This window comes from Somniosus microcephalus, chromosome 4 (assembly GCF_052327205.1).
Source record: "Somniosus microcephalus isolate GS21.2 chromosome 4, FLI_Smic_1.0, whole genome shotgun sequence".
NCBI classification, from domain to species: Eukaryota; Metazoa; Chordata; class Chondrichthyes; order Squaliformes; family Somniosidae; genus Somniosus; species Somniosus microcephalus.
The window spans coordinates 52,200,371-52,222,833 of NC_140990.1; the positions used below are offsets into that span (position 1 = coordinate 52,200,371).

The 22,463-nt window shown below is 49.3% G+C and overlaps 1 protein-coding gene across 1 annotated transcript in view; it reads right to left on the bottom strand.

Annotated features, from left to right (window-relative positions):
* The window catches only part of LOC147118871 (uncharacterized), a 144,131-nt gene extending 124,101 nt beyond the window's left edge, over window positions 1-20,030 (bottom strand). Inside the window, exons 1-3 of the mRNA XM_085984645.1 lie at window positions 19,870-20,030; window positions 19,519-19,782; window positions 9,968-10,061 (exon numbers count right to left, since the gene is read on the bottom strand). Of these exons, the coding sequence (XP_085840771.1) occupies window positions 9,968-10,061; window positions 19,519-19,782; window positions 19,870-20,030 (519 nt within the window). The remainder of the gene's footprint in view (window positions 1-9,967; window positions 10,062-19,518; window positions 19,783-19,869) is intronic.
* Between the last annotated feature and the right edge of the window lie 2,433 nt (window positions 20,031-22,463).

The window sequence follows — 22,463 nt, forward strand, 5'->3', positions numbered from 1 at the left end:
TGTAAAGTTCAGGCACATGGGATTGCGAGCAAGATACTGACTTGGATAGAGAACTGGTTGGCAGACAGGAAGTAAAGAGTTGGAATAAACAGGTCTTTTTCCAAGTGGCAGGCAGTGACTAGTGGGGTACCGCAGGGATCGGTCCGAGAGCCCCAGCTATTCACAATATATATTAATGCTCTAGATGAGGGAACTAGATGTAATATCTCCAAGTTTGCAGACGACACAAAGCTGGGTGGGCGTGTGTGCTTTGAGGAGGATGCCGAGAAACTCCAGTATGATTTGGACAGGTTGGGTGATTGGGCAGATGCATGTCAGATACAGTAAAATGTGGATAACTGCGAGTTTATCCACTTTGGTGGCAAAAACAGGAATGCAGATTATTATCTGAACGGCAATAGATTGGGAGATGGGGAAGTGCAACGAGACCTGGGTGTCCTTGTGCACCAGTCACTGAAGGTAAGCATGCAGGTGCAGCAGGCGGTTAAGAAGGCAAATGGTATGTTGGCCTTCGTAGCAAGAGGGTTCGAGTACAGGAACAAGGATGTCTTGCTGCAGTTGTACAGGGCCTTGGTGAGACCACACCTTGAGTATTGTGTGCAGTTTTGGTCACCTTATCTGAGGAAGGATGTTCTTGCCATGGAGGGAGTCCAGCAAAGATGCACCAGACTGATACCTGGGATGGAAGGAATGACATATGGGGGGAGATTGGGTCAATTGGGCTTATACTCGCTGGAGTTTAGAAGAATGAGAGGGGATCTCATTGAAACTTATAAAATTCCAACAGGACTAGACAGACTAGATGCTGGAAGGATGTTCCCGATGGCGGGGGAGTCCAGAACCAGGGGTCACAGTCTAAGGATAAGGGGTAAACCATTTAGGACAGAGATGAGGAGGAATTTCTTCACTCAGAGAGTGGTGAACCTGTGGAATTCTCTACCACAGAAGGCAGTTGAGGCCAATTCATTAAATATATTCAAGAAGGAGTTAGATATATTTCTTAAGGCTAAAGGGATCAAGGGATATGGGGAGAAGGCAGGGACAGGGTACTGAATTTGGATGATCAGCCATGATCTCATTGAATGGCGGAGCAGGCTCGAGGGGCCGAATGGCCTACTCCTGCTCCTATCTTCTATGTTTCTATGTCTGTCCTGAATTTCTATCCTGTACTTACAATGATGACTTTTGTAAACTCCTTTAATAGGGTGTTGGAAGGGCAGGATTTATAGACGGGAAAAGTCAAACCAAACATCACCTCAACACCTGACAGAGATACTCGATTCATTAGGTCCCGAATATCATCGGCCTTTGAATGTGGAAGGAGAAATGTTTGTCTGTTCTGTCTGTGGGAAAACATTTCAAACATCAGTGTGACTGGAAAAGCACCGAGACACACACAGCCGAGTGAGAGTGTTCCAGTGCACTGACTGTGGAAAGAACTTTAACCAGTTACACAGCCTGAAAAAACATTGCACCGTTCACAGCGGGGAGAAACCGTACACGTGTTGTGTGTGTGAACGAGACTTCAACTGATCGTCCAACCTGGAGTGACACAAGGATACCCGCACCATGGAGAAACGTGAGGCCTGTAAAAGTGGGGACTGTGGGAAGGGATTCAATTACCCGTCAGATCTGGAAAAACATCGACGCAGTCACACTGGGGAGAGGCCGTTCACCTGCTCCCTGTGTTGGGAGGGATTCACTCAGTCATCGGACCTTCTGACACACCAGCGAGTTCTCACTGGGGAGAGGCCGTTCACCTGTTCCGTGTGTTGGGAGGGATTCACTCAGTCATCTGACCTTCTGACACACCAGCAAGTTCACACTGGGGAGAAGATGTTTACCTGCTCCCTGTGTGGGAAGGGATTCACTCATTCATCCAGGCCTCAGAGCAGCGGCGGCAGGCAGCGAGAGAGGCGGGACCTGCGGGAGACTCGGCGGCGAGGTACTTAAGGCGCCAGCGGGGCCAGGAGAGGCCTCAGAGCAGCGGCGGCAGGCAGCGAGAGAGGCGGGACCTGCGGGAGACTCGACGGCGAGGTACTTAAAGCGGCAGCGGGGCCAGGAGAGGCCTCAGAGCAGCGGCGGCAGGCAGCGAGAGAGGTGGGACCTGCGGGAGACTCGGCGGCGAGGTACTTAAGGCGCCAGCGGGGCCAGGAGAGGCCTCAGAGCAGCGGCGGCAGGCAGCAAGAGAGGTGGGACCTGCGGGAGACTCGACGGCGAGGTACTTAAAGTGGCAGCGGGGCCAGGAGAGGCCTCAGAGCAGCGGCAGCAGGCAGCGAGAGAGGCGGGACCTGCGGGAGACTCGGCGGCGAGGTACTTAAAGCGGCAGCGGGGCCAGGAGAGGCCTCAGAGCAGCGGCGGCAGGCAGCGAGAGAGGCGGGACCTGCGGGAGACTCGGCGGCGAGGTACTTAAAGCGGCAGCGGGGCCAGGAGAGGCCTCAGAGCAGCGGCGGCAGGCAGTGAGAGAGGCGGGACCTGCGGAAGACTCGGCGGCGAGGTAATAAAAGCGGCAGCGAAGCCAGGAGAGGCCTACCAAACTCCAGTCTGCGAGCTCAGAAGGTAGCAGAGAGGTAAAAAGTAATCGGGGTGTGACGTCACCAGGGAGCAGGTAAGTGATTGACTGGTGAGTATTTCTCTCTTTTCATTACAAGCTTGAATTCTGTGGTGTTAAATTTCTAGGGTCTCTGTGTTGTAGTGAGGACAGTTGGTAAATAAAGCGCCCTAGAGTATACCTGTAACTGGGGTATTGAATACATTTTTAGATTAATTAAAGGAGTAAGTCATGGCAGGAGAGCTCAGACCCGTGTTCTGCTCCTCTTGCTCCATGTGGGAAATCAGGGACGCTGCCAGTATCCCTGGCGACCATGTGTGTGGGAAATGCATCCAGCTGCAGCTACTTGTAGACCGCATTGCGGCGCTCGAGCTGCGGGTGGATGAGTTTTGGAGCATGCGCGATGCTGAGAGGGTTGTGGATAGCACGTTTAGCGAGTTGTTCACGCCGCAGGGTAGGGCTGCACAGGCAGAAAGAAACTGGGTGACCATCAGGCGGAGCAACAGAGGCAGGCAGGAAATGCAGGGGCCCCCTGCGGACATCCCCCTTTCAAACAAGTATACCAAGTTGGATACTGTTGAGGGGGATGACTCACCAGGGGAAGGCAGCAGCAGCCAGCTTCCTGGCACCAGGGACGCTTCTGCTGCTCAGAAAGGGAGGAAAAAGAGTGGGAGAGCAATAGTGGTAGGGGATTATATCGTAAGGGGAACAGATAGGCGTTTCTGTGGCCGCAAACGTGACTCCAGGATGGTTTGTTGCCTCCCTGGGGCCAGGGTCATGGATGTCACTGAGCGGCTACAGGGCATTCTTAAGGGGGAGGGTGAGCAGGCAGAGGTCGTGGTCCACATTGGGACCAACGACATAGGTAGGAAGGGGGATGAGGTCTTGCATCAAGAATATAGGAAGCTAGGTAGCAGATTAAAGAACAGGACCTCAAAGATTGTAATCTCTGGATTACTCCCAGTGCCACGTGCTAGTGAGTATAGGAGTAGGAGGATAGAACAGATGAATGCATGGCTAAAGAGTTGGTGCAGGAGGGAGGGTTTTAGTTTCCTGGATCACTGGGCCTGCTTCTGGGAAAGGTGGGACTTGTACAAGTCGGATGGGTTGCACCTGAACCAGAGCGGGACAAATATCCTTGCGGGGAGGTTTGCTAGCACTGTTGGGGGGGGTTTAAACTAACTTGGCAGGGGGATGGGATACAGAGGGGAGGTGAAATAGGGGGTGATGTGCTGCCAATTATAGAGAAAAAAACAAGTCAGCTTGGTAGACAGGGCAAATATACAAGGGCAAGGCTGGATGGCATCTATTTTAATGCAAGGAGTCTTGCAAATAAGGTGGATGAACTGAAGGTGTTGATAAACACATGGGAGTATGATATTGTTGCTATCACGGAGACATGGTTGAGGGAGGGGCAAGACTGGCAGCTCAATATTCCGGGGTACAGAATCTTCAGGCGAGACAGAGGGGGGGGGGGTATAAGAGGAGGGGGTGTCGCAATATTAATTAAGAAGTCAATTACTGCAGTAAGGAGGGATGACATATTAGCAGGTTCCTCTAATGAGGCCATATGGGTGGAGCTTAAAAACAAGAAGGGGGCAAGCACTTTGCTGGGAGTGTACTATAGGCCTCCAAACAGTCAGGGGGAGATAGAGGAACAGATATGTAGGCAAATCTCAGAGAAATGTGCAAATAATAGGGTAATAGTAATGGGGGATTTCAACTTCCCCAATATTAACTGGGATAGTCAGAGTGTGAAAGGCACAGAGGGTGTAGAATTCTTAAAGTGCATCCAGGAGAGCTTTTTGAGCCAGCATGTAGAAGGTCCTACAAGAGAGGGGGCGGTACTGGACCTAATTCTAGGGAATGTAGCCGGCCAAGTGGAAGAAGTGCTAGTAGGTGAGCACTTTGGCGACAGTGACCATAATATGGTGAGATTTAAGGTGGTCATGGAAAAGGACAGGGATGGGCCGGAAATAAAGGTTCTAAATTGGGGGAAGGCCGATTTTAATAGGATAAGGCAGGATCTGGCCAAAATGGACTGGGATCAGCTACTTGTAGGAAAATCCGCATCGGAGCAATGGGAGGCTTTCAGAAGGGAGATTGAGATCATACAATGGCAACATGTTCCCGTAAAGGTCAAGGGTGGTTCCAAAAACCACAGGGAACCTTGGATGTCAGGGGATATACGAGAATGGATTAAGAAAAAAAGGTGGGCTTTTGGCAGATACAAAAGGCTAAAGACGGAGGAAGCCCTAGAGGAGTACAAAAAGTGCAGGGGGATACTTAAAAAAGAAATTAGGAGATCAAGGAGGGGCCATGAAATAACACTGGCGAGCAAAATAAAGGAAAATCCTAAGGTGTTTTATAAGTATATTAAGGGTAAGAGGATAACTAGGGAAAAAATAGGGCCCATTAGGGACAAAAGTGGAAATCTGTGTGTGGAGCCGGAAGATGTAGGAGGGGTTCTAAATGAATTTTTTGCATCTGTTTTCACTATGGAGAGGGACGATGTAGACATAGAAATAGGGCGGGGGGACTGTGATATGCTCGAACATACTAACATCGAGAGGGAGGAGGTATTGGCGGTTTTAGCAGGCCTAAAAATGGATAAATCCCCAGGCCCGGACGAAATGTATCCCAGGCTGCTGTGTGAGGCAAAGGAAGAGATTGCGGGGGCTCTAACACACATATTCAGAACCTCTCTGGCCACAGGGGATGTGCCAGAGGACTGGAGAACCGCTAATGTAGTTCCATTATTCAAGAAGGGGAGTAGGGAAAAACCGGGGAACTACAGGCCAGTGAGCCTAACATCAGTGGTGGGAAAATTATTGGAAAAAATTCTGAGGGACAAAATTAGTCTCCACTTGGAGAGGCAAGGATTAATCAGGGATAGTCAACATGGCTTTGTCAAGGGAAGATCATGTCTGACTAATTTGATTGAATTTTTTGAGGGGGTGACTAGGTGTGTGGATGAGGGTAACGCAGTGGATGTGGTATACATGGATTTCAGTAAGGCCCTCGATAAAGTCCCGCACAGGAGACTGGTCAAGAAGGTAAGAGCCCATGGAATCCAAGGTGCCTTGGCACGTTGGATACAAAACTGGCTTAGTGGCAGAAGGCAGAGGGTGATGGTCGAAGGTTGTTTTTGTGACTGGAAGCCTGTGGCCAGTGGGGCACCACAGGGATCGGTGCTGGGTCCCTTGCTGTTTGTGGTCTACATGAATGACTTGGATATGAATGTAAAAGGTATGATCAGTAAGTTCGTGGATGATACAAAAATTGGTAGGGTGGTAAATAGCGAGGAGGGTAGTCTCAGTCTGCAGGACGATATAGATGGGTTGGTCAGATGGGCGGAACAGTGGCAAATGGAATTTAACCCGGAAAAGTGCGAGGTGATGCACTTTGGGGGGACTAACAAGGCAAGGGAATACACAATGAATGGTAAGACCCTAGGCAAGACGGAGGATCAGAGGGATCTGGGTGTGCAAGTACACAGATCCCTGAAGGCGGCGGAACAGGTGGATAAGGTGGTAAAAAAGGCATATGGGATACTTGCCTTCATTAGCCGAGGCATAGAATATAAGAGCAAGGAGGTTATGATGGAGCTGTATAAAACACTGGTTAGGCCACAGCTGGAATACTGTGTGCAGTTCTGGTCGCCACACTACAGGAAGGATGTGATAGCTTTGGAGAGGGTGCAGAGGAGGTTCACCAGGATGCTACCAGGGCTGGAGCGCTTCAGCTATGAAGGGAGACTGGGCAGATTGGGTTTGTTTTCCTTGGAGCAGAGGAGGCTGAGGGGGGACATGTTTGAGGTGTACAAAATTATGAGGGGCATAGATAGGATGGATACTAAGGAGCTTTTTCCCTTAGTAGAAGGGTCAATAACTAGGGGGCATAGATTCAAGGTAAAGGGCGGGAGGTTTAGAGGGGATTTGAGAAAGAACTTTTTCACCCAGAGGGTGGTTGGAGTCTGGAACTCACTGCCTGAAAGGGTTGTGGAGGTTGGAACCCTCACAACATTCAAGAAGCATTTGGATGAGCACTTGAAATGCCATAGCATACAAGGCTACGGACCAAATGCTGGAATATGGGATTAGATTAGACAGGGCGTGATGGCCGGCGCGGACACGATGGGCCGAAGGGCCTCTATCCGTGCTGTATAACTCTATGACTCTATGCTGAAACACCAGCGAGTTCACAAGTGAGTGCAGGGGTTGGATTCTGCTGTTATTGCTGCTGTTAATCACATCCGGGACTGAACCATGTTCATTCTGACAGTTGGGGTTTGTTTCTGCTGATGTTAATAACCCTATGACAGAGCTGGAGTTTAATATTCTGGATATATAGCTGATTGACTTGTTGGGGCTGCAGTGTCCTTTTAAGAGCCGCAGTCTGTGATCATTCTCCTTAATTCAGGGACTCTCGTCAGAAATTTGTTTGCAATAAATTTATGAACTTTTACTTCAATCCTAAATTGACCTTTGGTACAAAATCTACAATTCACTGTCTGAAAGATTCCATTGATTTACATCTCCAATTAGAAAATGCTGATTAATCCTCGCTGACAATTCTTACTGACTTGCACATTACACACAGTGGCACCTCCATTATCCGCCAGAAAGAAGGGGAATGGGAATTGGTGGAGAATCGAGAGTCCCTAAATGTTGCCCCTCCCGTCTGGTACAGCAATCCCCTCGGCATGGGAATGGGGGCAAGTCCAAACCAAGTAACAGGCTGAGTTTAATCTTTGTGGGCCTGTGGGGTTGGTTTATATCAGACAGGAGGAGATTGGTGTCAGTGACTGGGGCTGGTTTATATCAGACAGGAGGAGATTGGTGTCAGTGACTGGGGTTGGCTTATATCAGACAGGAGGAGATTGGTGTCAGTGACTGTGGGGTTGGTTTATATCAGACAGGAGGAGATTGGTGTCAGTGACTGTGGGGTTGGCTTATATCAGACAGGAGGAGATTGGTGTCAGTGACTGTGATTGGTTCATATCAGACAGGAGGAGATTGGTGTCAGTGACTGTGGGGATGGTTCATATCAGACAGGAGGAGATTGGTGTCAGTGACTGTGGGGCTGGTTTATATCAGACAGGAGGAGATTGGTGTCAGTGACTGTGGGGATGGTTCATATCAGACAGGAGGAGATTGGTGTCAGTGACTGTGGGGCTGGTTTATATCAGACAGGAGGAGATTGGTGTCAGTGACTGTGGGGTTGGTTTATATCAGACAGGAGGAGATTGGTGTCAGTGACTGTGGGATTGGTTTATATCAGACAGGAGGAGATTGGTGTCAGTGACTGTGATTGGTTCATATCAGACAGGAGGAGATTGGTGTCAGTGACTGTGGGGTAGGTTTATATCAGACAGGAGGAGATTGGTGTCAGTGACTGTGGGTTTGGTTTATATCAGACAGGAGGAGATTGGTGTCAGTGACTGTGGGTTTGGTTTATATCAGACAGGAGGAGATTGGTGTCAGTGACTGTGGGGCTGGTTTATATCGGACAGGAGATTGGTGTCAGTGACTGTGGGGCTGGTTTATATCAGACAGGATAAACTAGTCAAAGTTGGAGAAGATATGGTATTCCTACATTTAACAACTGGTAGGAAAGATTATTTTTATTCACTCATGTGATGTGGGCGTCGCTGGATGGCCCAGTGTTTATTACCCAACCCTAAACGCACTTGAGAAGGTGGTGGTGAGCCGCCGCCTTGAACCGCTGCAGTCCGTGTGGTGAAGGTGCTCCCACAGTGCTGTTAGGGAGGGAGTTCCAGGATTTTGACCCAGCGACGATGAAGGATCGGCGATATATTTCCATGTCGGGATCATGTGTGACTTGGAGGGGAGCTTGGAGGTGGTGGTGTTCCCCTGCGCTTGCTGCCCTCATCCCTCTAGGTGGTGGAGGTGGCGGGTTTGGGAGGTGCTGCCAAAGAAGCCTTGGCGAGTTGCTGCCGCGCCTCTTGTCGATCAGAGGTTCTCAACCGGGGTCCGTGAGAAGGTTTCAAGGGGTGGGCCCAGAAACTCTCTCCCTCTTTCATTCTTTCTCCCACAAGCAGCCCTCACGCCGGGCACCGGCTCATTTCCCATTGAGCAGCCGTGGGGGAAGCGATGTGGGGCGCGATGGGGCCAAGGCTGCGGAAGCTGCCCCTCGCTCACTGACAATTGGGTTGATCCAGATTCCCATCATCTCCATCCAGCCTGTTGCCCCCTACAAATCCAGGCTGGGGTTTATTGGAGGGTGGGGCCATTCCCTCTACACTGACCCATCAAACACTCCCCGAGCAGGTACAGCATTGGTTAGATACAGAGTAAAGCTCCCTCTGCACTGTCCCATCAAACACTCCCAGGGCAGGTACAGCACGGGTTAGATACAGAGTAAAGCTCCCTCTACACTGTCCCATCAAACACTCCCAGGGCAGGTACAGGGGCGTGTTACCGATACCTTCCTTGGATACCAAGGCTCGGGGAGGCACCCTGGATGGTTTGGGGAGCTGGGACATGTACATGAGAGTAACTGAAGGTATGAGAACTGAAATAATCCAGAGTAATGATTGGGTGTTAGTCGTGGCTCAGTGGGAGCACTCACTCTCTCGCTCTCTCTCTCTCTGTGTCTCAGTGGGAGCACTCTCTCTCTCTCTCTTGTCTCTGAGTCAGGCGGTTGTGGGATCAAGTCCACCTCCAGAGACTTGAGAACAAAATCTAGGCCGACACTCCAATGCAGTACTGAGGGAGCATGGCACTGAAAGAGGTGCCGTCTTCTGATGAGGCGTTCAAGCGAGGCCCCATCTGCCCTCACAAGTGGACGTAAAAGATCCCATGATGTTATTTCGAAGAGCAGGGGAGTTCTCCCTGGAGTCCTGGCCAAAATTTATCCCTGCTCCAACATCACTAAAACAGATCATCTGGTCATTATCACAGTGCTGTCTGTGGGATCTTGCTTACTGCCATGTTTCCTACATTACAACAGTGACTGCTCTTCAAAAGTACTTCATTGGCTGTAAAGTGCTTTGGGATGTCCTGAAGTTGTGAAAGGTGCTGTATGAATACAATTCTTTCTTTAACATAGGAGAAAAGGCCCAAAAATGGAACAGTCAGTAATAGGGCATCAATTAGTCTCCTCTTATCTTAGAGACGCCAAGGACTCGATACAAAGTGTGTTTGGAACAAAGCAGATTTATTTGACTTATTTCCAGAATATTAAACTCCAGCCCAGTTAACATCAGCAGAAACAAACCCCAACTGTCAGAATGAACATGGTTCAGTCCTGGATGTGATTAACAGCAGCAATAACAGCAGAATCCAACCCCTGGAGTCACTTGTGAACTCGCTGGTGTCTCAGCAGGTGGGATCAATGAGTGAATCTCTTCCCACACACGGAGCAGGTGAACGGTCTCTCCCCAGTGTGAACTCGCTGGTGTGTCTGCAGGCTAGATGACTGAGTGAATCCCTTCCCACACACGGAGCAGGTGAACGGCCTCTCCCCAGTGTGAACTCGCTGGTGTCTCAGCAGGTGGGAGCTGTACAGAGCTCTGGTTAGAACCCATCTGGAGTATTGCGTTCAGATCTGGGCACTGCACCTCAGGAAGGATATATTGGCCTTGGAGAGGGGTTGTGGTGCAGATTCACCAGAATGATATTGGTGTAAAAGGGATACATTTCTTCAATAAACTCAAGCATGTTTGTAGGATGCGACTATCTTTTCCAGAAGCGGTGTGAGTCTCTCAGGAGGTGGGTCATTGTCTCCGAGGCAGCAGGGGAGTCACAACCACAAACAGAGGCAGGCAAATGGAATCTGCCGTTTGCTGCATCAATGTGTCTGGCTCTGTTCCATGGAGGAGCCGGCAGATTTCCAGTTTCACCCACCCCACGCCCTCCGATCTGCAAGCTCCCTGTCAGCCCTGGTTTAGCGGTTGGAGCTGGATATTGCACAGATGAGGCCCAGCCATCAAAATGGCTGGGTCCTATTGCCGAGGACATTGGACAGGCAGCACCATCGCACCGCTCACCCGGTGTCCACCCAGAATGAAAATCAGCCCCAAGAAGTCTAAGCTCAGCAATCTCAGCAACGTCAAACACATCCAAGATCCCCGATCAACTGCAAGAGAAGCATCGACATTCCATTCTTGCCCATGTGCCAGTTGCAATTGAGCCTTTCTTTGAAAATGAGCCTGACTGAATGATCTGACCTGTGGTGTTTAATGGACTTGGGAAGCCAATCATATTTGGAAATATTTGCAGATGACACATAGAAACATAGGCCTAGAAATTCACTAGCCTTAGCGCCGCTTTTGAGGCGCTAGAGGGACTAGCGCCAGAGTTATGGCCAGTTGAAAAATTCCCTGGGGCCCTAAAGCGGCGTTGCACCGGTAGCGCTGCGCCAGCACCGATGACGTCATCGGTGTGCGCAGCGTCCCGGTTGCCATGCTGACGGGCCCCAGCGCCGAAATTCAGTTGCGGCCGCCTCGCCCGTGGCAGCCGCAACTAAGACTCTGGCAACAGAGTCCAACATGTGTTTGCGCCGGCGCATTAAAGGCCCTGCGGCGGCCGGCCGCTTTCCCGCCGGCCGCCTGCCCGCAGCTCACTCCCCGGACTTCTCCCCCCACCCCCCCGGAACAGATGCAAGCCCGGCACTTGTCCGAGGTGCCGGGCTCATTTTTAAACAGATTTGCGCGGGCCGCGGCCGGGTGCAGGCAGCTCCTCCTTAACGGAAGGAGGAGGCCTGCACTTCCCCAGCCTGCCGCACCGCATCGGGTGCCGCAGCGCTGGAATTGCGGCGCTAAACGGCAGTTAGCGCCCTTTTCCAGGCGCTAAGACCCTTCAGTAGCGCCGGCAGCCATTTGGGCGCGGCGCTACTGAATTTTTGCCACGCGCAGGGGGACTTAGCGCCGGCACTAACTTCCGGCGCTAAAGCCCTGGCTAAGCCAAAACCCAATTTCTAGGCCATAGAAACATAAAAGATAGGAGCAGGAGTAGGCCATTCAGCCCTTCGAGCCTGCTCCACCATTCAATGAGATCATGGCTGATCATCCAAACTCAGTACCCTGTCCCTGCTTTCTCCCCATACCCCTTGATCCCTTTAGCCTTAAGAAATATATCCAACTCTTTTTTGAATATATTTAATGAACTGGCCTCCACCGCCCTCTGTGGCAGAGGATTCCACAGGTTCACTACTCTCTGGGTGAAGAAATTCCTCCTCATTTCAGTCCTAAATGGCTTACCACTTATCCTTAGACGATGACCCCTGGTTCTGGACTCCCCGGCCATCATAAACATCCTTTCTGCATCTAGTCTATCCAGGCCTGACAGAATTTTATAGGTTTCGATGAGATCCCCTCTCAATCTTCTAAACTCCAGTGAGTATAAGCCCAATCGACACAATCTCTCCTCATACATCATTCCTGCCATCCCAGGTATCAGCCTGGTGAATCTTCGCTGCACTCCTTCCATGGCAAGAACGTCCTTCCTCAGGTAAGTCGACCAAAACTGCACACAATACTCAAGATGCGGTCTCACCAAGGCCCTGTACAACTGTAGCAAGACATCCTTGTTCCTGTACTCGAACCCTCTTGCTACGAAGGCCAACATACCATTTGCCTTCTTAACCGCCTGCTGCACCTGCATGCTTACCTTCAGCGACTGGTGCACAAGAACACCCAGGTCTCTTTGCACTTCCCCTTCTCCCAATCTATTGCCAATCAAATAATAATGTGCCTTCCTGTTTTTGCCACCAAAGTGGAGAACCTCACATTTATCCACATTATAGTGCATTTGCCATGTTTCTGCCCAATCACCCAACCTGTCCAAATCATACTGGAGTTTCACGACATCCTCTTCACAGCTTACCCTCCCACCCAGCTTTGTGTCATCTGCAAATTTGGAGATATTACATCCAATTCCCTCGTCCAGATCATTAATATATATTGTGAACAGCTGGGGTCCTAGGACCGATCCTTGCGGTACACCACTAGTCACTGCCTGCCACTCAGAAAACGACCCGTTTATTCCAACTCTTTGCTTTCTGTCCGCCAACCGGTTCTCTATCCAGGTCAATACCTTGCCCCCAATCCCATGTGCCTTAATTTTGCACGCTAATCTCTCATGTGGGACCTTATCGAAAGCCTTCTGAAAGTCCAAACACACCACATCCACTGGTTCTCCCTTATCTATTTTACCAGTTACATCCTCAAAAAATTCCAGTAGATTAGTCAAGCATGAATTACCTTTTGTAAATCCATGTTGACTTTGTCCGATCCTGTCACTGCTTACCAAGTGCTCTGCTATTACATCTTTTATAATAGATTCTAGCATTTTCCCCACTACCGATGTCAGGCTTAACGGTCTATAATTCCCTGCTTTTTCTCTACCACCTTTTTTGAATAGTGTGGTAACATTCGCTACCCTCCAATCCATGGGTACTGTTCCAGAGTCTTTCGAGTTCTGGAAGATGACCAGCAATGCATCTACTATTTCTAGGGCCACTTCCTTAAGTACCCTGGGATGTAGATTATCAGGCCCTGGGGATTTATCGGCCTTCAGTCCCATCAATTTTCCTAACACCATTTCCCTACAATTACTGATTTCTTTCAGTTCCACCCTTTCATGAGACCTTATGTTCCCCGGGATCTCTGGGAGGTTATTTGTGTCCTCCTTTGTGAAGACAGAACCAAAGTATGAATTTAGTTGTTCTGCCATTTCTTTGTTTCCCATTATAAATTCCCCTGATTCTGACTGCAAGGGACGTACGCTTGACTTCACCAATCTTTTTATCTTCACATATCTATAAAAGCTTTTACAGTCAGTTTTTATGTTCCCTGAAAGCTTACTCTCATATTCTATTTTCCCTTTCTTAATTAATCCCTTTGTCCTCCTTTATTGGATTATTGCTTTTTCTGGCCAATTTATATGTTGTCTCCTTGGATCTTACGCTATCCCTAATTTCCCTTGTTAGCCATGGTTGAGTCACCTTTTTTGTTTTATTTTTATGCCAAACTGGGATGAACAAATTCTGTAGCTCAGCCATTCGGTCTTTGAATGTTTGCCATTGCCTATCCACCGTCAACACTTTGAGTGCCATTCCCCAATCAATCCTACCCAACTTGCTCCTCAGACCATCGTAGTTTCCTTTATTTAAATTGAGGACCCTAGTCTCTGAGTCAACTACTTCATTCTCCATCTTAATGAAGAATTCGATCATATTATGATCGCTCCGACCCAAGGGGCCTCGTACAAGATTGCTAATTAATCCTTTCTCGTTACATAATACCCAGTCTAAGATGGCCTGATCTCTGGTTGGTTCCTCGACATATTGATCCAGGAAACCATCCTGTAAACACTCCAGGAATTCCGCCTCCACAGTATTGTTACTAATTTGGTTGGTCCAATCTATATGTAGATTAAAGTCACACATGATGACTGCTGTGCCCTTATTGCACGCTTCTTTAATTTCCCTTTTCATGCCATCCCCAACCTCCGCCTTGCTGTTGGGAGGCCTATATACCACTCCCACTAATGTTTTTTTCCCCTTAGTATTTCTCAATTCTACCCATACAGATTCCACATCATCAGAGCTAATATCCTTCATTACAATTGTATTAATCCCTTCTTTAACCAGTAATGCTACCCCACCTCCCTTTCCTTTTTGCCTATCTTTCCTGAATATCGAATACCCCTGGATGTTGAGTTCCCAGTCTTGGCCATCCTTGAGACACGTTTCCGTAATCCCAACCAAATCATGTTCGTTTACCTCTATTTACACAGCCAATTCATCCACCTTATTACAAATGCTCCTCGCATTAAGACACAAAGCCTTCAGGCTTGTTTTTTTAACGCTCTTAGACCGATTAGAATTATTATTTATTGTGGCCATGTTTGATTTAAACCATCGATTTCTCTGACTGCCACTTTTGTTTTTCTCCCTCCTATCTTTTGCTTTTATCCCTGTTTCCCTTTCCTCTTTCTCCCTGCTCAGGTTCCCAACCCCCTGCCATTTTAGTTTAAACCCCGCTGAACAGTGCTAGCAAACCTCCCCGCAAGGATATTTGTCCCGCTCTGGTTCAGGTGCAACCCGTCCGACTTGTACGAGTCCCACCTTCCCCAGAAGCAGGCCCAGTGATCCAGGAAACTAAAGCCATCCCTCATGCACCAACTCTTTAGACATGCATTCATCTGCTCTATCCTCCTATTCCTATACTCACTAGCACGTGGCACCGGGAGTAATCCAGAGATTACAACCTTTGAGGTCCTGCTCTTTAGTCTGCTACCTAGCTCCCTAAATTCTTGCTGCAGGACCTCATCCCTCTTCCTACCCATGTCATTGGTCCCAATGTGAACCACGACCTCTGACTGTTCACCCTCCCCCTTCAGAATGCCCTGCAGCCGTTCAGTGACATCCTTGACCCTGGCACCAGGGAGGCAACAAACCATCCTGGAGTCATGTCTACGGCCACAGAAACGCCTATCTGTTCCCCTTACAATAGAATCCCCTACCACTATTGCTCTCCCACTCTTTTTCCTCCCTTCCTGAGCAGCAGAACCACCCCTGGTGCTGGGAAGTTGGCTGCTGCTGCCTTCCTCTGGTAAGTCATCCCCCTCAACAGTATCCAAATCGGTATACCTGTTTGAGAGGGGGATGGCCACAGGGGTCCCCTGCACTACCTGCCTGCCTCTACTGCTCTGCCTGATGGTCACCCATTTCCCTTCTGCCTGTGCAGCCCTTACCTGCGGTGTGACCACCTCATCAAACGTGATATCCACGACCCTCTCAGCATCGTGAATGCTCCAAAGCCCATCCATCCGCATCTCCAGCGCCGCAATGTGGTCTGCTAGTAGCCGCAGCTGGATGCATTTCTGGCACACGTGGTCATCAGGGACACCGGCAGTGTCCCTGAATTCCCACATAGAGCAAGAGGAGCATAACACGGGGCTGGGCTCTCCTGGCATGACTTACCCTTTCATTAATTTAAATTAATTCACTATCAGCAATTAAAGATAAACTCTATGGCACTTGTATGGTTTACCAACAGTCCCCGCTACACCAGAAAAGACCTTAGCAACTATAAACCACAGAGTTAAAGTTTAAAAAAGAGAAATACTCACCAACCAATCAATTACCTGCTCCCTGGTGACATCACACTCTGATTACCTTTTACCTCTCTCCCCGCTGCTGAGTTGGTCGGGCCTCGGTACTCGCGCCGGTTTTTATACCGGGCACCTCCTTGCCTCGCTGCTCCCTGGAACTGGTCGGGCCTCGGTGCTTGCGCCCCTTTTTATACCGGGCTCCTCCTCGCCTCGCTGCTGCCTGGTCTGAACTGGTCGGGCCTCAGTGCTCGCGCCAGTTTTTATACCGGTCTCCTCCTCGCCTCGCTGCACCCTGGAACTGGTCGGGCCTCGGTGCTTGTGCCGGTTTTTATACCGGGCTCCTCCTCGCATCAGTGCTCCCTGGTCCAAACTGGGTGGGCGTGTGTGCTGTGAGGAGGATGCCGAGAAACTCCAGGATGATTTGGACAGGTTGGGTGATTGGGCAAAAGCATGGCAGATGCAATATAACGTGGATAAACGTGAGGTTATCCACTTTGGTGCCAAAAACAGGAAGGCAGATTATTATCTGAATGGCAATAGATTGGGAGAAGGGGAAGTGCAACGAGACCTGGGTGTCCTTGTGCACCAGTCGCTGAAGGTAAGCATGCAGGTGCAGCAGGCGGTTAAGAAGGCAAATGGCATGTTGGCCTTCATAGCGAGAGGGTTTGAGCACAGGAACAAGGATGTCTTGCTATAGTTATACAGGGCCTTGGTGAGACCACATCTTGAGTATTGTGTGCAGTTTTGGTCGCCTTATCTGAGGAAGGATGTTCTTGCCATGGAAGGAGTTCAGCGAAGATTCACCAGGCTGATACCTGGGATGGCAGGAATGACATATGAGGAGAGATTGGGTCGATTGGGCTTGTAGTCACTGGAGTTCATAAGATTGAAAGGGGATCTCATTGAAACTTATAAAATTCTGACAGGACTGGACAGACTAGATGCAGGAAGGATGTTCCCGATGGTCAGGGAGTCCAGAACCAGGGGTCACAGTCTAAGGATAAGGGGTAGGCCATTTAGGACAGAAATGAGGAGGAATTTCTTCACCCAGAGAGTGGTGAACCTGTGGAATTCTCTACCACAGAAGGCAGTGGAGGCCAATACATTAAATATGTTCAAGAAGGAGTTGGATATATTTCTTAAGGCTAAAGGGCTCAAGGGGTATGGGGAGAAAGCAGGGACAGGGTACTGAATTTGGATGATCAGCCATGATCGCATTGAATGGCGGAGCAGGCTCGAGGGGCCGAATGGCCTACTCCTGCTCCTATCTTCTATGTTTTCTGTGAAACTGATCCCTGTATTTATTGAAAATATCAAATCTACCTTATTCAGCTGACTGATGCATCTCAATGTCAAGAGCATTGCAATAATAAAGGTTTGCAAATCAGAGCTGAATTTGATATTTCCAATAAAATCAACCTCAATGTTTCACAAATCCGAGATGTTCCAAGAGTTTTCAATGCGGAGGACCAGACTGGATGATGATAAATATTTGGACATCTCCAAGCACACTGCCTTATACTAGATTGTCCTCCACATTACAAGCTGTCTTATCCTCTTCAGCAATGCACATCTTCAAATGAGAGAAAAGGTCGTCGCGTGTCTGGGTTTCTTCCTGCACAGTGGACCTCCAGTTTGTTCCCATTTGCTCACTGCATGTGATGAGATCACTGCTTTGCTATCAGATCACAGGCCAAATGTCAGAATTAAAGCAATTATGGTGATAAGAGTAACTGGAACATTATTAAGGATCAGAACCGAACTATTGTCAGGAGAAATTTGCTTGAGTTGTGTTTGGAAACAGCAGGGGGTGATTTTAACCTCACGCACCCGGCGGGAAACTAATGCGATCTGATCGGCTGCTTGTTTTACACCCCGCCCGATTTCACTTTTGACTGAAATCATTGGAGAGCAAAATCGGGGAAGGTGTAAACCGGGCAGGAAATTCAATCCCGTCAGGTGGGGGAGGTTCAAATTACCCCCAGCTAAACTGAACTAGAAGGACAACTACTAAAAATGGCCAAAAGGACGATAAAATAACTATGGAAACAGCCTGAGCAGTTCCGCAGCAACACAAATCCCCAAATGGGAAGCTTTCTGCTTTTTAACCTCGTACACTATTTATCTACAAAGTACATCTCTAATTATCATCAACAGCAAGCTGCAATGTCATTTATTGGAATATGATTGTTTGACTAAGTAAGAGTTTAGCCAAAGAACTACCTGCATTTATTTTACAAATATAGTATTTTCTTACATTAAGCAAATCCTTTGAAGTTTTCTTTTGCCTTTTACTTTTTGTCGTGTGTGTTTTTTTCTTTTTAGGTCCCTGCACACAACCAAAGCATTCTCAGCTGAGGGAACAGGTGGGCAGCTTGCTCTGACCCTGCCGTTCTACTGTGACCCGTGGGGTCTCACCCTCCAAATGGACTTCCTTGTGGGGACACGCTCACTTTCTGTTGACCCCCTCTTTCTTCCCGACAGTCCAGTGGAGATTAAGGATTTGCAGTGTGAGGGAGAATGGGCAAAAACCCACATCCCACCATTCTTTGTGCCATTTGTTGAGCTGGCATGCTGTGCCCGTCTCCGTTAATAACTTCTGATGTCCTTCAGTTTTTTGAAGCAGAAACAGTGTCCACAAAGAGCTACTTGTGCTTCAAAAGACTCGAGCCGCTCGGCCAAACAGCCACGTGGACTTTCAGTCCAACATATAATCCATCGATCGATCGATCACTCATTTCATTCATTTAGTAATGGCAGATTTTACTGCCTTACACCACATTCTGTGTATTTAAGATAGTATCTGAAGACTATCTGAATTTATGTTGATAAATTATTGGGAGGGTAGAAGTGGTGCGATGCTCAACACTATGAGTCAGACTGTTTCCAATTCACCAATTGAACACTTTGCTCTCACCAACATGCGTGGGCCCTTTAAATGTGCTGCGCGGTTTCTCTCCCAGTGGCAGGGACTGGTGAGCGGCCTACGCGGGGCCTCGCCATTGCTGCGCCACCATGCAGCCGCGCACCTTAGGGGCAACATTGGTGTGCGGCCCTCAACAGCTCACCACAACTTGTTAACTGGCCCTCCAGCCCAAATCATTGCCCATCCCTGCCCGAAACCATCTTTAACGGGATTCTGCCTCCTGACGGAGCTGGGAAAGATTTTGCCATTATTACCACAATTGAGCACCATCTTCTTTTCCAAAGATCTCTGAGCTTCTCTAATGGCTGCTTTTGTCTCCCTCAACTGTGGGTGATATTTCTCTCTATTCCCCTGTAAACTCATTCATCTTGATCTGAACTGGGTTCAATGTAAGACAGTTCAGGGAGTCAGGCATCATTCACCCCTAGACCTATGCTGGCCGGTGAAACCCCAGTCATTTCCTTAGTAAGGATTCCTCTGGTTCCTCGCCATATATTTGTCAGGATACCGAAACCCAGCTTTCTTACCGTCCACTCCTGGAGGCCCCACTCCCTGAGCCTACAACCTTCAGCAGGGTCAGTGGTGGAGTTCAACAGCAGGAGTGAACCCAACTGTCAGAGTGAACAGGGTTCAGTCCTGGATGTGATTAGCAGCAGCAATAACAGCAGAATCCAACCCCTGCAGTCACTTGTGAACTCGCTGGTGTCTCAGCAGGTTGTATGACCGAGTGAATCCCTTCCCACACACTGAGCAGGTGAACAGCCTCTCCCCGGTGTGAACTCACTGGTGTGTCAGCAGACTGCAGTTCTGAGTGAATCCCTTACCACACACTGAGCAGGTGAACAGCCTCTCCCTGGTGTGAACTTGCTGGTGTGTCAGTAGGTGGGATGAATTTGTGAATCCCTTCCCATACACGGAGCAGGTGAACGCCCTCTCCCCAGTGTGAACTCGCTGGCTTCAGAAGGGTGGTTGAATTTGTGAATCCTTTTCCATACTCAGAGCAGATGAACGGCCTCTCCCCAGAATGAATTCGCTGGTGTGTCAGCAGATCCCTTTTGCTTTTAAAGCTTTTCTCACAGTCAGAACATTTAAAAGGTCTCATGTTTGTGTGAACAAGTTGGTGTCTCAGTAGCTGGGATGACTGAGTGAGTCCCTTCCCACACACGGAGCAGGTGAATGGCCTCTTCCCAGTGTGAATTCGCTGGTGTGTCAGCAGGTCACTTGACTGAGTGAATCCATTCCCACACACTGAGCAGGTGAACGGTCTCTCCCCAGTGTGACTGCATCGATGAGTTTCCAGCTGATACGGGTAATCAAATCCTTTCCCACAGTCCCCACATTTCCATGGCTTCTCCCCGGTGTGACTGCGCTTGTGTTTCGCCAGGCCAGAGGATCGACTGAATCCTCGTCCACACACAGAACACGTGTACGGTTTCTCCCTGCTGTGAATGGTGCTTTTTGCTTCCATGTTATGTTTGATGATATCCAGGTCCTGATGAATAGAGTGACTCTGTCAGATCTTGATGTGATGTTTGAGTTAAATATCCTGTCTACAAATCCTGCCCTTCGAATACCCTGTAAAATGAATATAAAAGAAGAAAAAGGGAGCGTGAGAGAACCCACAAAAACACAAAAGACAGGTTGTGAAATTGAGCTCAATGAGTCTGGGAATTTGTGGGGCCGGTACTAGAAAAAAAGTAACGATGAAAGCTGCCGGATTGTCGTAAAATCCCAACTGGTTCACTAATGTCCCTCAGGGATATGGGGATCGGGCGGGAAAGTCAAGCTGAGGTCGAAGATCAGCCATGACCTTATTGAATGGCGGAGCAGGCTCGAGGGGCCATATGGCCGATTCCTGCTCCTAATTCTTGTGTTCTTATGGAAGGGAACCTGCCACCCTACCTGTCCCACGACTTCTACCGCCTAGAAGGAAAAGGGCAGCAGGTGCATGGGCACACCATCATCTGCAAGTCACACACCATCCTGACTTAGACATATACATATATTGTCATTCCTTCATTGTCACTGGGTCAAAATCCTGGAACTCCGTCCCTAACAGCACTGTGGGAGCACCTTCACCACACGGACTGCAGTGTTTAAAGAAGGCTCACCACCACCTTCTCCAGGGCAACTAGGGATAGGTAATAAATGCTCGGCCATCCAGCGACGCCCACATCTCTAGAATGAATAAAAAAATCTGCATATGTAAAATAGATTAAAAGCCTCTACAGAAATGCTTGTTCCTAAAACAATACTCTTTTACATTGTAGGGACAGTGTCTGTTTAACAACCTAATCTCCCCCAGGATCCACCTCCCGTGACAGTCCCACATTGGAAATTGTTGGGTCCTCCTGGGCTCAGAAGTACTGGGGGTTAAACCCAGCAGCTTCTCCTCCATCTCCACTCCAGCTCAAACTGAAGCAACAAAAGGACCTACACAGGCGGCCAGGGACCGACTTCCGCATCCAGCACCCACCCTGATACAAGCCGGCTCTGGATTGGTGGCTCTGCTGTGTCGATCCAGTTGTGGTTTCTCCTGTCCGGGTTTCCTGGTGCCGCGCTCATCAGTCACCTGACAACCCACTGTTAGCGGAAGCGCGTCATCCTCGGTCTCAGGGACCGCCTCAGGAGAGAAGATGGCAGCACATACACCATGCTGCAGGGGGAACCGGTCCCTCTTTCCTCCACCAAGATGGCGGCGCGTAACCCGGGCCTGTCACCGAGAAAAAGCCTCACTGTTGCTGTCCGGCGGAACACAGACCGGGCCACTGGATCTCATTCGGGCCTGAGGCCGTTCTCCAACTTTATAAACCCTGCAGCGCGGCCTACCCGCAGTTTATTAATCTCCCGACCCCGCTCCCACAGACCTGCAGCTCCGCCTGGCGAGGGACACATGACCCGGGCCCGCGGCCTGATTGATGGGAGCTTCCGACCAATAGGGAGCGAGCGGGGCGGGGCTGGAGGAGCGAGCCGGCGGCAGGTGCTCCAACCAATCGGGGAGCCCGAGGGGCGGGACTAGCGCCGGCTGATTATCTGATCCGCAGGGCAGCGAGTTTCTTGTTCAGGGCCCGGGGCCAGGGGAGGCTGTGGGCCTTTATTCCCCTTATTGGACACAAGGCTCTTTGTCTCACAACACACTGGCTCAGGTTTTAATACAGACTTTTTAAATTAATCAATAAGAGCAGATAAAACCTGTGCTTCTGTCGAACAAACTTTTTAATATTTGGGAGTAAAAGTACAAGTTTTTTTCCCTCTGGGGAATTTATTATTAGTTTCAGGAAACAACAACCACCACTTGTATTTATAAAGCACCTTTAATTTAGTAAAACATCCCAAGGCTCTTCACAGCATCGTTATAAAACAAAATTTGACACCGAGCCACATAAGGAGATATTCGGGCAGATGACCAAAAGCTTGGTCAAAGAGGTAGGTTTTAAGGAGCATCTTAAAGAAGGAGAGAGAGGTAGAGAGATGGAGAGGTTTAGGGAGGGAATTCCAGAGCTTAGGGCCCAGGCAGCTGAAGGCACGGCCGCCAATGGTGGAGTGATTAAAATCAGGGATGCTCAAGAGGCCGGAATTAGAGGAGCGCTGATATTTCGGTGGGGGGAAGGGGGGGGTTGTGGAGCTAGAAGAGATTACACAGATAGGGAGGGGCGAGGCCACGGAGGGACTTGAAAACAAGGATGAGAATTTTAAGGATGAGACACTTGAGGAAAAGCAGGGAGTGGGGAGGGTCAAGCCCTTATGGGACAGGGTCGTTAATTCTGTTCTGCGACAGTTACTGGAACAGACTGCATCTCCCCCTCTCCTCCACACAGGGATTTGTGGTAGTTAAAGGGACGGTAATTCTTCTTGTTCTGCGAGATTGTAATTAAAGGGACACTACTCTGAGATGGCTGCA